The 12,576-nt window shown below is 54.6% G+C and overlaps 1 protein-coding gene across 1 annotated transcript; it reads right to left on the reverse strand.

The window, feature by feature from the left end:
* Positions 1-352: 352 nt before the first annotated feature.
* ACTR8 (actin related protein 8) lies at positions 353-12,072 on the reverse strand. The gene is made up of 13 exons (XM_044683281.1): positions 11,882-12,072; positions 9,886-10,056; positions 8,122-8,232; positions 6,845-6,949; positions 6,364-6,537; positions 5,820-5,913; positions 5,395-5,527; positions 4,702-4,855; positions 4,505-4,600; positions 3,990-4,130; positions 2,169-2,433; positions 1,800-1,963; positions 353-694 (listed from the first exon to the last, which is right to left on the reverse strand). Exons 1-13 carry the CDS (start codon positions 12,002-12,004, stop codon positions 551-553), a joined length of 1,875 nt encoding a protein of 624 aa, XP_044539216.1. The 5' UTR covers positions 12,005-12,072; the 3' UTR covers positions 353-550.
* Between the last annotated feature and the right edge of the window lie 504 nt (positions 12,073-12,576).

Genomic DNA, 12,576 nt, shown 5'->3' on the forward strand with positions numbered 1-12,576 from the left:
GCACGGCAGGACGTGGGCTCCCTTTTGCTTTGCATTCAGGATTGGCCAGCACGCACGGGAAGGGAGGCCCGTGGGAAGAAGCCGCACGCGAGCCTGGGTGGGTCAGGCCTGGCCTCCGCGTGGCCTCGGTCTCACAGAGGAAGCGAGACCAGAATGCAGACTCCTGAGTGGGAATGGGCAGAGGGGGAAGGTGGCGCCCTACAATCACGTGTTCTCTCCACAAGCCGGGGGGCCACCATCCTGGGGACGGCCGGCTGAGCCCACCCTACAGGAAGGACACGCCATCCACCGACCATGTCTGCAGCTCTGCCCGTGGTGGCTCGTGTGGCAAAGAAGGCGGCACGACAGCAAGGCAAGGCCAAACGTTTATTCCAAAGTGCCCGACCACAGCCCACGAGGCGATTCTGAAACGGAGGCCGCGCGAGCCCCCGCAGAGCCGCTTCCACGTCTCGTCCGACAAGCCCCCAACCCAAGGACAATAAATAGGAAAAAAGGAGACACGAGTCTTCCATACCGCGTGGCTTGCTGTCCCGCGCGGCGCGCTCCGGGCTCACCACACGAAGGCCGCTCGCTCGCGCAGCATTCGCACTCCAAAGCGCTGCCACTCCCGCTGGTAGACCCACAGCTCCTGCGTGGTGTCTAGGCAGGCCAGCACGGCTCCGCCCTTCCACGCGATGAGGCGAGGATCCATGTCCTGTCACACAAGACACACACTGAGGGGCAGCCGGAGCCCAGAGCATGCGCCGAGTGCTGGGCCAGCACCCAAGAGGGACCGAGACCCGAGAGAGGGAGGCCCGAGAGAGGGAGGCCCCGAGAGGGACCGAGACCCGAGAGGGAGGCCCCTTTCTGTCAAAGCCCTCGCTGCTGCGGGAAGTGGCTTTTACCATGATGAGGAGCCTTAAGCAAAGCCCCGCCGGGCCTCGGGCTACAACGATGCCCCGGCCAGTGCCCGTCCTGGAGCCTTCACCTTCGGGCCCAGAGCGAAAGGCTTCCCCTGGACCCCGAGCCTGGCCGTCCTGGCTGTCTGGCTTCTAATTCCTGAGCCCACGGAGAGGGATGCGCGGCCTGTAAGGCCTGAGGGGCAGAGAGCCCTCTCCACGGTCAGCGATCCTGGGGCCGAGGGAGCAGGAAGGGGAGTCCACAGGTGCAGGGGCGGCTTCGGGCTCTTGGGGCCCTACTTCCCAAAGGAGCCCACAGAGATAACCTCTGAGGCTGAACCACAAGGCCCAAGTGGCCCCCAGCCTGCTCTTAAGGGTCAGTGACCCTCGTGGCTGCCCAGATTCCAGCCCTCCTCCACAGAAGGCTGGGGAGTCCTGGGACTAGAGGCGGGGAGGTCCTCCCAGGCCTTCCCTCCACTGTGCCTCCCACTACATTCTTCCCAGGGGGGGATTGTGGGGAACTGGGGAGACTCTGTACACAGCCTCAGAGGTAGCCAGGAACACTTGAACCCTCCACCTGACCTGAGAGCCCCGCAAACCTCTTTTCCCACTAACTCACGCCTCCCCGGATCTTGTCCTGGGCCAACCTGGCCCGAAGAGCCGCCTGCTGGCCACAGGGGTGCTCAGAAAAGGGAGGGCCACCCCCACTCTCCAGAAACTCACCGTCTGATGGGGAAGATGCCACCACGTGGCTATGGACACACGGGGACTGGACAGGGAGAGGGGCACCAGGGAGCCCACGGGAGGTCTGTGTGAGCCAAGGGGTGGCGCCACTCCAGAACCCCTCGGCTTCCCTGGGCCTCAGTCTCTTGGCAGGGAAATGGGAACATGGGGCGAGTGAAAGCCCGCCGTCGCTCCTACCTTTGGCCTTGTGATGACTTCCACGTTTTCGACGACCCTCCGGAAGGATGGGGGCATCTTGTTCAGGATTCGGTGCTGCAGGAACTCCTGGGCCTTGGGGAACATCAGGCCGCCCCCCACCACCAAGATGGAGCTGTACATCTTCTTCTTTGTGTCATCTGAGGCTGCGGAGACAGGAGTGTCCCCACTCTCTCAGGCTAGGTGTCCTGCGGCCCGAAAGCCCCACGTTCTGGCCGAGCCTCTCCCCACCCCCACCCCAGGTCTGCTGAGGGCTCAGACCCTCTGAAGTGCTGCAAGAGGACTTCCTGTCACTACTATATCACAGCCAAGGAGGGGGCCCAGAGGGTGTCCGCCCACCCGGGTCCTCACCGCAGCAGTCGATGCTGTGCAGGATGGCCTTGTCCAAGCCGAGCGCTTTGCCCTCAAACTGGGAGACGGCGGTCTTCCTGGACATGAGCGCCGTGGGGGCCTCCTCAGACTCGTTGGCCCCCATCAGGCAGTCGCTCTGGGACGGCCCCAGCTCCACCTCCTGGGGATGGAGCCTCTCCGGTAGGTCTGAGGCCTGACTGCGCAGGTCGCTGTCGAAGCCCCCCGGCTTGGCCATGGACTTGCGGTCAGCAGTCGCCTTCGAGGACTTAAGAAAACCAAAAGAGGTGGGTGAGGGGGCAGCGGGGCGGCTGGGGGGATAAAGTCAGGCCCGGAGATTGTGTTCCTGGAAATCAGGGGGGTCCGTTACTATCCTATAATGCAAAGGTTAAATGCTTTGGAGAGTAATTTCAGGGTAAGAGCCTTGCGAGCTCCCCGAATCCAAAAAGTGAAGTGCTCGGACAAGGAAGGCACCTCGAAGATGCCTGCAGAGCCCTTACGTGACCCCAAGAAGACCAGAGTGAAGTCTGGGGTGCAGAGACTTGAACTGGGGAGCTGAACGCACACCCTTTTGCCAATGTGCCCAGCAATCATCGGATCTTGGCTTCTGTCTTCTTTTCTCTTTATCCCCAAATGACTGTCATTTAAAACTTGGTCATGTTTAAAGATCCATCGGAGAGACCGATCTTCCTCGGATGGGGGGGCCTTATTGGAAATTTGGGGCCTTTGAACTACATTCCCAAGAGCCCACTGGCTTCCTGTCGCTACGCGCTGACGTAGACGGGCACAAGCCTGAGGGCTCCTGGGCGATCTCTTTCCTTCCTACGGCGGCCTGGTGGAGCTGTTTGAACAGGGCGCTTATTTATTCCTTTACTTCTAGTGATTACTAATAAATCTTATAAAACACGATATTTTTAAAGGTATTTATTTTATATTCATTTTAATTTCTACAAGCTGGGGGTGGGATCCTGGGTTCTGATCTGGCCTCAGACCCTTCCCAGCTGTGTGACCCTAGACAAGTCACTTAACCCTCATCATCCGGCTCTTAAGCTCTTTGGCCTTGGAACCGGCACCGATTCTAAGACAGAAGAGGCAGGTGAGCAGCACCCATCGCTGTCGCCTCCCACTCTCAGAGATGGACCCGTCCAGGGCCTGAGCCTGGCCTCCTGGGGCTGAACTGGTTCCTCCTGGGGACCTTGTCCAGGGGGTGCTCAGGACTCTGGGAGCCCAGGCCCTGGGAAGGGTTTCTGGTCCAGCCCGGGATTCTGCTGGTGCTGGGGATGCCCAATGAGGACACTCTCCCTGGATAGATGCCTGGGGCCCAAGTGCTGAAGGGACAGCCTCCAAGGAGCCCTGAGTGCAAGGCTTGGAATAGGGAAGGTCTGAGTTCAAATCTAGGCTCAGACACCCCCTTGCTATGGGATCCCGGGCGAGCCAGTTCATCTCTGTTGGCCTCAGTGACCTCCTCCAAGAAATGGGGTCATTACTGGGCCGACCTCACAGTGCTTGGCTCAGGGCCTCCCTCCCTCCTTTCTCATTCTGGCAGAGGCCCAGTACACACAGCTAGTAAGAGTCTGAAGCTGGATTTGAACTCAGGGCTTCCTGGCTCTGGACCTGCCGGCACCCTCTGGATGGAACTCCCAGCCTCCCCCGAATCTTCTTTACTCCACCTCCTTTGGCTGACCCTCCCCTTGCCCTGCAGGGGTGCTGTCTGGGGTCAGCTCAAACCTCCAGATCATCCTCAGGTGAACCCCTGTCCCGGCAGACTTCTAGGGGGCCTCTACCCTGGGGGCGCCCTGAGCCCCTGCCCAGGCCCTCACTGACCTGCTCCTGCTTGCTTTGCGTGGCCAGCAGGTAATGCTCATCGTGGGGGTCCTCGGGGTCTCCCTGCGACCGCTGGGGCAGTGTGGTCATCTTCTGACCCACGATGCCAAAGGTTGCCGGGTAGAATAGGGCCATGGGGGCCTGAGTGAGGAGGAGGAGAGCCGTGTGTGGGGCCTAAGAAACTGAGGAAGGCCCCCGACAGCCAGGGGCCCAAGGAGGCAGCAGGGCCAGCCCGGAGGCCTTTGGCGCTTCCTGGCAGCCTCGGCCCGGGGCTTGTGGAGCCCGGAGGGGAGAAGGAGGGGGGCCCTGTGAACTTTGACATTTTACCCCTGGGGGTTGGATTCCAGGGTGCCCCTCCCCATCCTGGATCCTGTGGTTTAAGCCAGAAGGGGGTGCTGGGATGTGCCCAGACTGGCACTGGGTCAGCGACAGCCGAGGCCACAAATGAGGAAGAGGAAGCCCAGGGAGATGAAGCCGTTGGCCCGGGGCCAGAGCCAGGCCCAGACAGGGCTCACCTGGAGCTTCTCATCCCCCAGACGAAACTGGTAAAGCAGGGCTGGGGAGTCGGGGTGTCGAATCTGAAACTCGTGGTCTTGGAGGCCGGAGATGTCCTGGTTTTCAGGGAAAACACGAAGTCAGGAGGTGCGGCAGGCGCCGGGCTCCCCTGGGGCCAGGTGTCCGAGGAGCCGGGGCTGTCCTTAGCTGGGCCTACCTGGTCCAGGTGGCAGAAGGTCTCCTTGAGGTGCTGCAGGAGGAGGCAGTCCGTCTTGCTGGTGAGCTGGCAGTCCCGGTATGGGAAGCCGGCACGCTGCATGAGCCAGTAGAAGCACCGGGACACATCGGAGCCGCCATAGGCCAGGCACAGCCTGGAAGGGAGGGGAGAGAGTGGGGCTGAGGGCTGCCCAGAGCCTCGGGCAGTGCTGCCGGAAGTGGGGATGTGTCAGAAGAAGAGGGGAAGAGTGGACTGCCTGGAAGAGGCATCTCAGGAAGGCAGAGTGGAGAACTAGGAGGTGATGCCATCAGGAGGCCGAGCTTGGTGGCCTGCCCTACCCGCCTGCTGTCCCAGGGCCCTCATGGGTCTCCCTTAGAGCATCCTGGTCTGATGTGCCTTCCCAGATGGGGCACACTTTATGGGGGTCATTTCTAATGGACTTTCTTGGTCAGCGGGCCGCTCCTCTTAGGCCCTCTCAGAGGGGCAGGAAGCGCCTTGGCATGGCCATCCATGACCTCCAAGATCCACCCTCAGGCCCTGCCAGGGTCTGCCAAGCTAAGGGGGCGCTGGGGTGGGGAAGCTCACAGAGGAGCTTGATCTGAATTGTGGCAGGGAGGAGCCACCTTGAGGATCCCTTGGACCCCTGAAAAGCACCCCCATGGGGAAAGGCCCGAGCCCCCTCCCCAGCCTCACCTAGTGTTCCGATGGGAAACCCCATCTTCCACACAGCACACGCTCGTCTTCTGGTCCCCGACATCCACGATGCATGCGCTGCCCAGGCCGCTCCCAAAAGTGGCACACACGGACTCCTGATGGACCACGATGCCTGCAAAGATCAGCTGCTGCCAGGCTCCAACTCGGCACACCACGAGCTGGGCCTGAAGCACTTGGTAGGGAATAAGGCAGACCGTGACCCCCCCCAACCTGGGCCTCTCCATCCTCTGGGTGCCCCCCCCCAACTCAGCGGGGAGCTCCTTGAGAGCAGACTGTCTCCCTCTCCTCTCTGGCCCCAGAGCTCAGTCAGGACCAAGTTCTCCCTTAAATTCTTCCTCGTTTGTCCATGTAAATCCCCCCACAGGCCCACAACAGGTGTGTGACCGTCTGAAAGATCTCTTTACCTGAGAAGCCCATCTTCATGAGGGTCATGTTCACAATCTCTTTCACATGCTGCTTGTTATAAATATCTGGGATCAGCAAGATGCACCTGTAATACTAAGAAGAGGAGACAATTCCCACTGTGTTCCCATCTGCAGAAAGAGCAGAAATTCTCTGGCCCAACTGGCCTCTGAGAGGGGGCTCCTCTAACAGGGTCAGCGACATCCCTCTGAGGTCCCACAATGAGGAGACAGAAATGACCTATTTCTCTGCTATCTTTTGGTGGTTTATTTAAAGGTGGAAGACCATTTGTGTCTTTCTTTGAATAACACGAATGTGAATATGAGACTCACAGAATAGATGAAGAGGGAAAATTGCTAACAACCCTAGCAGGATGCCTCTGGGCTCAGGACACAAAGGAGCCCCGGCAGGGGGCTCTAGCGAGGGCAGAGGAAAAGGAGGGCGATGGCTATTTGGTCCAGATGCTTCTTACAAAGGGTCAGAGAGAAAGGCCTTTGCTAGGCCCCAAACACACATAATTGTCAACGAAAGGAGCTCTTCACTCACCTTTAGGTCTTTCAGGGGGATTTCCAAATATTTTTGTATCACGTGTGACCATATTGCTTCGAGATCTGCCAGGATGGCTGTGAGGGAGCCCCCAGGGCCAGAATGAATATTGAACTGACCCCGCCGAATAGGCCAGTGAATGTTATAACAATCCAGAGGATTCACATACAAAGCCTGGAGGTAAAAAACAAAGGATGCGAAGGAGCCCATCTGTTTACTGGGTTCTCCTGGTTTGTACCACAAAGAACCAGGATTTTTGCTAATGCTGACTGAGTGGGGTCATGCCCAGAGAGGTCTGAACCACCTGGATAGCCAGGCTGAGTGTTCAGTGACAGAGAACAGGATTAAGGACAGCCAAAAGATAATGAGCCTCAGGCCACTCGGGGACTGGCTGCAGAGCGAGGGGAAGAGTCCTGACTTCGCCCCCACAAACCACAGGGCTCTCCATCTCCACTTGGTGCAATGAGAGAACATCACTCACCTCTTCTCCCACTAAATATTCAGGGTGATGAGATGTGTTTGTCCACTTATTTCCAGAGCAGTGATCTAAAATTGCTGGCCGCATCTGCTTGTTATAGGATCGAGCCTGAAAGTTTCAGAAAATTCCTTCAATTTAAACATGCACATACTCACACAGCCATTACCAGACAGCTTTTTTCTCTACTCTCCCACAGTCCAGGGACCATAGCAGACCTGGCCAAAGATCTAGAGAAGGGGGAAGAACCCCCAAGGTCAGTGAAAAATGTTGTTTTCTATGCTCCCAAACTTTTACTTCCCCTCTCCAGGTTCTCATCACAGATCTGGGAACAAATGCTTCATTAAGTTGAGAGCAGAGGCCAACTCTGGATGTGGCGAACACAATAAGCGTTCCTAATGGTTTCTGTACCACATTCTCTGAAAGACTCCAGAAGATGACGCAGGCGGCCTTCTAGATGGAATGTCTCAGCTTGGCTATGTTGTGACTCCAAAATAGAGATGGGTTCTGTAACTCTAAATCCTGGTTTAGCTTTTATTCCTTCTGGAGGATGTCCCTTTTCTGCCCTCCACAGAGGATTGAATCAATGGGGCTCCTTTGGGCTCACTGCCCCACCAGGCCATGAATATTTGTGGCCAAAGAAAACCATCTACTGAGGGGAAAGAAGCTGCAACAAAGCCAGTTAAAGGACACTAATGGAAGTTTGATCATTCTCTGACCAGGCTTAGGCAGGCCCAGCACCAATCCTCACCCACCACTGGGGGAAGGGGTCTGTCTACCCACTCTGTTATCTGTTCCCTGTGCCCAAGTTATTGACTGCTCTCAGAGTGCCTAAGAGATTCCTTCAAATGGGATAAAAGCTGGCCCAGTCATAGCCTCCTGGGATCCTGTGGACCATACAATCCCCTCTTCTCTGCTTTAGACTTCCACCACCTTGTCATTATAATTTCTGATGTTATCTAAGCCCATGGGCCCCATAACTGTTCATTTAGGATTTCTAGGCTTTGCCTTCTGCCCTTGAGCTGGCCTTCCTGTCCTATCCTGCCTTCCCTGATGAGAGTATGAGCTCCTAGAGAGCAGGGCCTAACCTTCTTGTTCTAACTGTATCCTAGAGGTTAGCACTGTGTTTGGCATGCAGTTAATGCCTAATAGTTTCTTCATTCATTCATTCATTCATTCATTCATTCATTCATTCATTCATTCGTTTACTCCCTCACTCATGTAAGAAGGTACCCAGCACCAGTTATGGGGGAACAAGCTACAGAGAGGAGCAAATGCCTCACCTGGTCTGGGGACACTGGGATCCTTCTCGCACCATTTGACATCTTTTTGGACCATATCGCCTGGTCCACCATTTTGAGGCCATTTTGTCTCTGTTCAGTACTTTCAGGCTTCTGAACAAGAAGAAGGATGAACAAGTATAAAGAACAAAAGAGAAAACCATTCCATGAATGCATAACTGTCTGGGCATAGAAAAAATCCAGGAGGAAGAAATGAGGTTATGGCATTTCATGATAGACTTCATTTTCTAATAATCAAAAATCAAGAATTAATCATTTTTGTGGTTTAGCTTATTTATCTATTTATCCATTTGTTAATCAATGTTTAAGGCCAGGTTTCCTCACCTTGCTCAGGCTGTGCCAGGAAGTCCAGTCCTCCCCACAGCAGGATAAGAAGTGTGTTCCCCCACCCCTGACTATATCAGCTGAATGGCCATGCTATATCATGAATGAATGAATTCTGAGAGGTTGTTTTTAGAATTCCAATACTGATTTTTTGAAACTAAACTGAAAGTGACAAATGTTTATTATGCTGTGATCTGGTTTCTGGATGTCTCCTTCAAGAACAAGCAATTCCTTAAAAAATATAAGCTAGGAAACTAAAGCATAAGCTTGCTTTGTCCTTTAGTGAATAAATCTTGAAACATCTGAAGCAGAAACTAGCAATGGCCAATTAATACAAGACAGTAGCTGCCATCAAAAACAGTTCTATTTCCTATCACAGATCAGCTATCACTGAATCCAGCATGAATTCTTTTAGTAACTGCGGTCCTAAGGTCACTTCATATAGTGCTTTCAGAGACCCAAACTTCTCCCTCAAATCATGGCCATCTTTTTTAATAAGAATGTTTAAGTAATGCCATGTGGCTAATGGCCACAGACTGCACAGAGTATTTAAAGAAAATAGTGGGGTTTCCCAAAGGGGCAAAGGTGAGCCCAAGCCACTGCAACACATTAAAAGAAACTGTCAAAAGAGCAAAAACTGGGAGAGAGCAGAGATAGATGACTAGAACAAAAGAAGGGCGGGTCACCTAGCAGATGCAGGGATAATAAATGGACAACCCTTGGGCTCCACAAGTCAAGATGTCTAGGATTTCCCCTCACCCCAGCCCTGGCCACTGAATGGCCCTTTTCTGAGGAATCTCCAAGAGGATACAGACCAGAGACCCACAGGACAAACTGCAATCTCCAACAGCAGAGGCATACCCATGACAATGGGACAGAAGAATTATAGGGTTATCAAGGCAAGGAAGATCCCTAGATTCAACATAAAACTACATGTCAACAGCAGCCTAATCACCAAAACCACATCATGGCAGAAGAGATGGCTTCAGAGGATGCTGGAAGAATTTGTATGAACTGATTCAGGAGTAAAATGGAAAGAAGCAAGAGGAGCCACCCATACGAAGCAAAAGACATCCCCCACTCCTGAAGGAGGTGGAATGGATTCGAGGAGCCTACCAAGGCAGGTTTTAGACACAATCCATGGAGAATTTGTTTTGCATGACCAGGCTTCTTCCTTATGAAAGCTTTATTTTTTAATTTCTTTAAATCAGAGGAGATGGGAAAAGAAATAATTAGTTGAAAAAAACACCACTAAATTAAACTAAAAAAACACATTTAACTTAGATGATGATCTCATAACTATGGTAAAAAACCAAGTTATTTTTAATAACATTTTATGCCTGCAAAGCATTTCTTCAACTTTTGCATAAGATCACAGGTGAATTTGGTTAGCATCTATGACCAGGACCATGAAAGACTTACATTGAGCCCCTCTCTGAGCAGCCAGCTGTCTTTGTACATGGGCTGGCCTTGCTGCTTGTGTCTCCGGGCAATGACGTGAGGGACACTGACTGGGAGGGTATCTGTAGCTCGCCCCATCCTCAGAGTGGTGGAGCCCGGGTGGATCACAACAATGAAGTTGCTTTGTATTTGCTGCAATCCAAAACAGGAAGAGTCATCAGAGGAAACCCAGGTGGTACCCATGTGGAGGGGAATTAACCAGGGAGAGGATTACTGTTTTGTCCCATGTGACATCTGGATGAGGAACCTCAGCTATATTGACTGACCTCTTTTTTAATCCTCCTTTCCTCTCCCATCTACAGTCACTAAGCTCACTGTGATGGTGTTGGTGCTAATGCCTCTAATGAGAATTTCAAACCTGAGATAAATTCTGCTCCTGACCTTGTATTGAATGACTTCGATCCCTCCCCCACAGCCATGTCTTACGTGAATGGAAGACCCAGAGAGCACAGATCCACTAGAGCCCTTCAGCCCATTTATCTTAGTCTAAATTCTCTCCCCTTGGGGGCAGACTATTAGCTGGGAAGTTAGCAAAACCTGGACACTCTTGGGCCAGGAATCTATTCCTTGGATCCTGTTCCCAGGTTTGAAGTGTTCCCCCTGGCTTCCTTCAAGTCCCAGGTAAGACCTCCCACCTCCCCATAAGAAGTCTCCTCCAACCCCTCTGCATTCCAGGCCTTTTCCTCTTTGGTTATCTCCTATTTCTCCAGTCTGGAGCTTGTCCAGGAAATATCTATAGGCATGTTCTCTCCCAATTTGACTGTAAGTTCCTTGAGGGCAGGGAACATCTTTGCACAGAGCAGGTGCTCAATCAAAGGTGGACACTCCATGGGGGCAGATCCACAATCAAGCAGAGGTAATTAAATCTGTAAGAGCCCCAATCCTCCACACTGTGCTCAGGGTCTCACCAAGGATCCCATTTGCAGGAGAAGCCAGCTACTATGGCTGTTCTCTTCCTTCTTGAGTAAGCTTGTACTTAACAAGGCCAGCAAAAGGCCTACTACATGCAAGGGAAGAGGCTGGGACACAAAATCAAAATGAGAGCTGTGTCTGAACTGGTGGAAAAATCACAGAAAGCATTTTCTGGAGAGAAGGGCGGCCCCTGATCCAAGAGGAAGAAAGGTCCTGGAGCCAGGGTGGCAGGGCCCTCCCCCCAAACGAGGCTCAAGGGTCGAACCCCCAGCACCCAGGACAGCACCAGAACAGCCCGATTAACAGAGGGAGTCATGGAGTAAGGAACATATTCCAGACCTTGGGACACAGGCTTTGAGGTGGGCCATAGAAAGTAATGAGGTGTGAGAGAAAGCCAGAAATCCAGACTGGGGGTGGGTGAGTGGGAATAATTAGGCTTAATTAGCCTGCAAATGATTGACTTGTGCCCCACATCTGCCTGCCTGCCCCCCACCCCCGCATCCCAGGTCTGTTCACCTCAGCAAAGTGTCCTCTGAATACAGTAGGGCCCATTCTCCACTCCCCGCACACAGTAGGGCTCCTTCTCTGTCCCTTGTCCCCAGCACATAGTAGGGCCCATTCTCCGCCCAGAACACAGTAGAAGTCCATTCTCCCCTCTCTGCCCCTAAAAGTGGCATATTCCTCCCCACACACAGAAGGGCTCTCCCCAGCACACATTAGGGTCCCATCCCCCCCCAGTAAAGAGTAGGGGTCTATTCTCCCCACCCCCCTTTCCCCAGCACCCAGTAGTTGTCTATTCTCTCCCCTCAGAACACAGTAGGGGTCATCCAATTCCACCCCACCCCACCCCGTAACACAATAAGGGTCCCATTCCCAGAACCCCTCCCAGCACACAGAAGGGGTTCAGAAACGCGCGCCCCTCGAGGCTCCCCAGGGCAGGAGCCGACCGGGGGCCGTACTCGTCCAGGCAGGCTGTCTCAGTCTCCCCCGCTGCATACGTCTGGACCTCGGGGCCTCCAGGCTCGTTCCGGGGAGGCAGCCTCACCTCCTGCAGGGACTCGGGCACGAGCGCGGGCACGATGGGCCGCTTCACGCCGCGCTGCTCCTTCTCCTTCTCGCCGCTCTTCTCCTTCCCGTTCTCCGGGTCTCCCTTTTCGGCCTGGGTCATGGTCACGTCCGCCCCTGTGCACTCCCGGTCCGTCAGGAAAGAACGGAGCAGGGCAGGGCCGGCGAGAGCTAAGCGGGCCCACTGCACAAGCGCAGACACGGGCGTAGCCGCAGGCGCAGGTGCAGAAGTGCCTCGAGTTCCCGCAAGGGCTCCCATTTGCCAGAAACCAAGATGGCCGCCTCCAGGGCAGCGCGCGGATGAGCATTGTGGGAATGTGGTGGGCGTCCGCCCGGGGCAATATTTCCAGCTAGGCTGCGTAGCCGGAGTGGGGTGTGTCCAACCTTAGAGAGGAAGCTCAGAGAGGGCTGGGACGGAATCTCCGGCCTCTTCTCGCTGGAGGCGGCAAAGAAACGCTGGCTTCACTGACAGGTACCTGCGCTACAGGTATCTCGGCGCCTCCGCCCCGCTCCGCCCAGCGCAGGGTCGGGAGGGGCCGCCTTTAAGCACCTAGGAATGTGGGAAGCTCCGGGTCCAGAGGGGAGACACAAGCCCAGGGTTGGAGGCCCAGATCGGAGGAAAAGGACCGGGCAATGCCGGAGGTGCCCAATAACTGCGCCCATGAATGCAGGCTC

The sequence above is a fragment of the Gracilinanus agilis genome, chromosome 1 (genome assembly GCF_016433145.1).
Source record: "Gracilinanus agilis isolate LMUSP501 chromosome 1, AgileGrace, whole genome shotgun sequence".
NCBI classification, from domain to species: Eukaryota; Metazoa; Chordata; class Mammalia; order Didelphimorphia; family Didelphidae; genus Gracilinanus; species Gracilinanus agilis.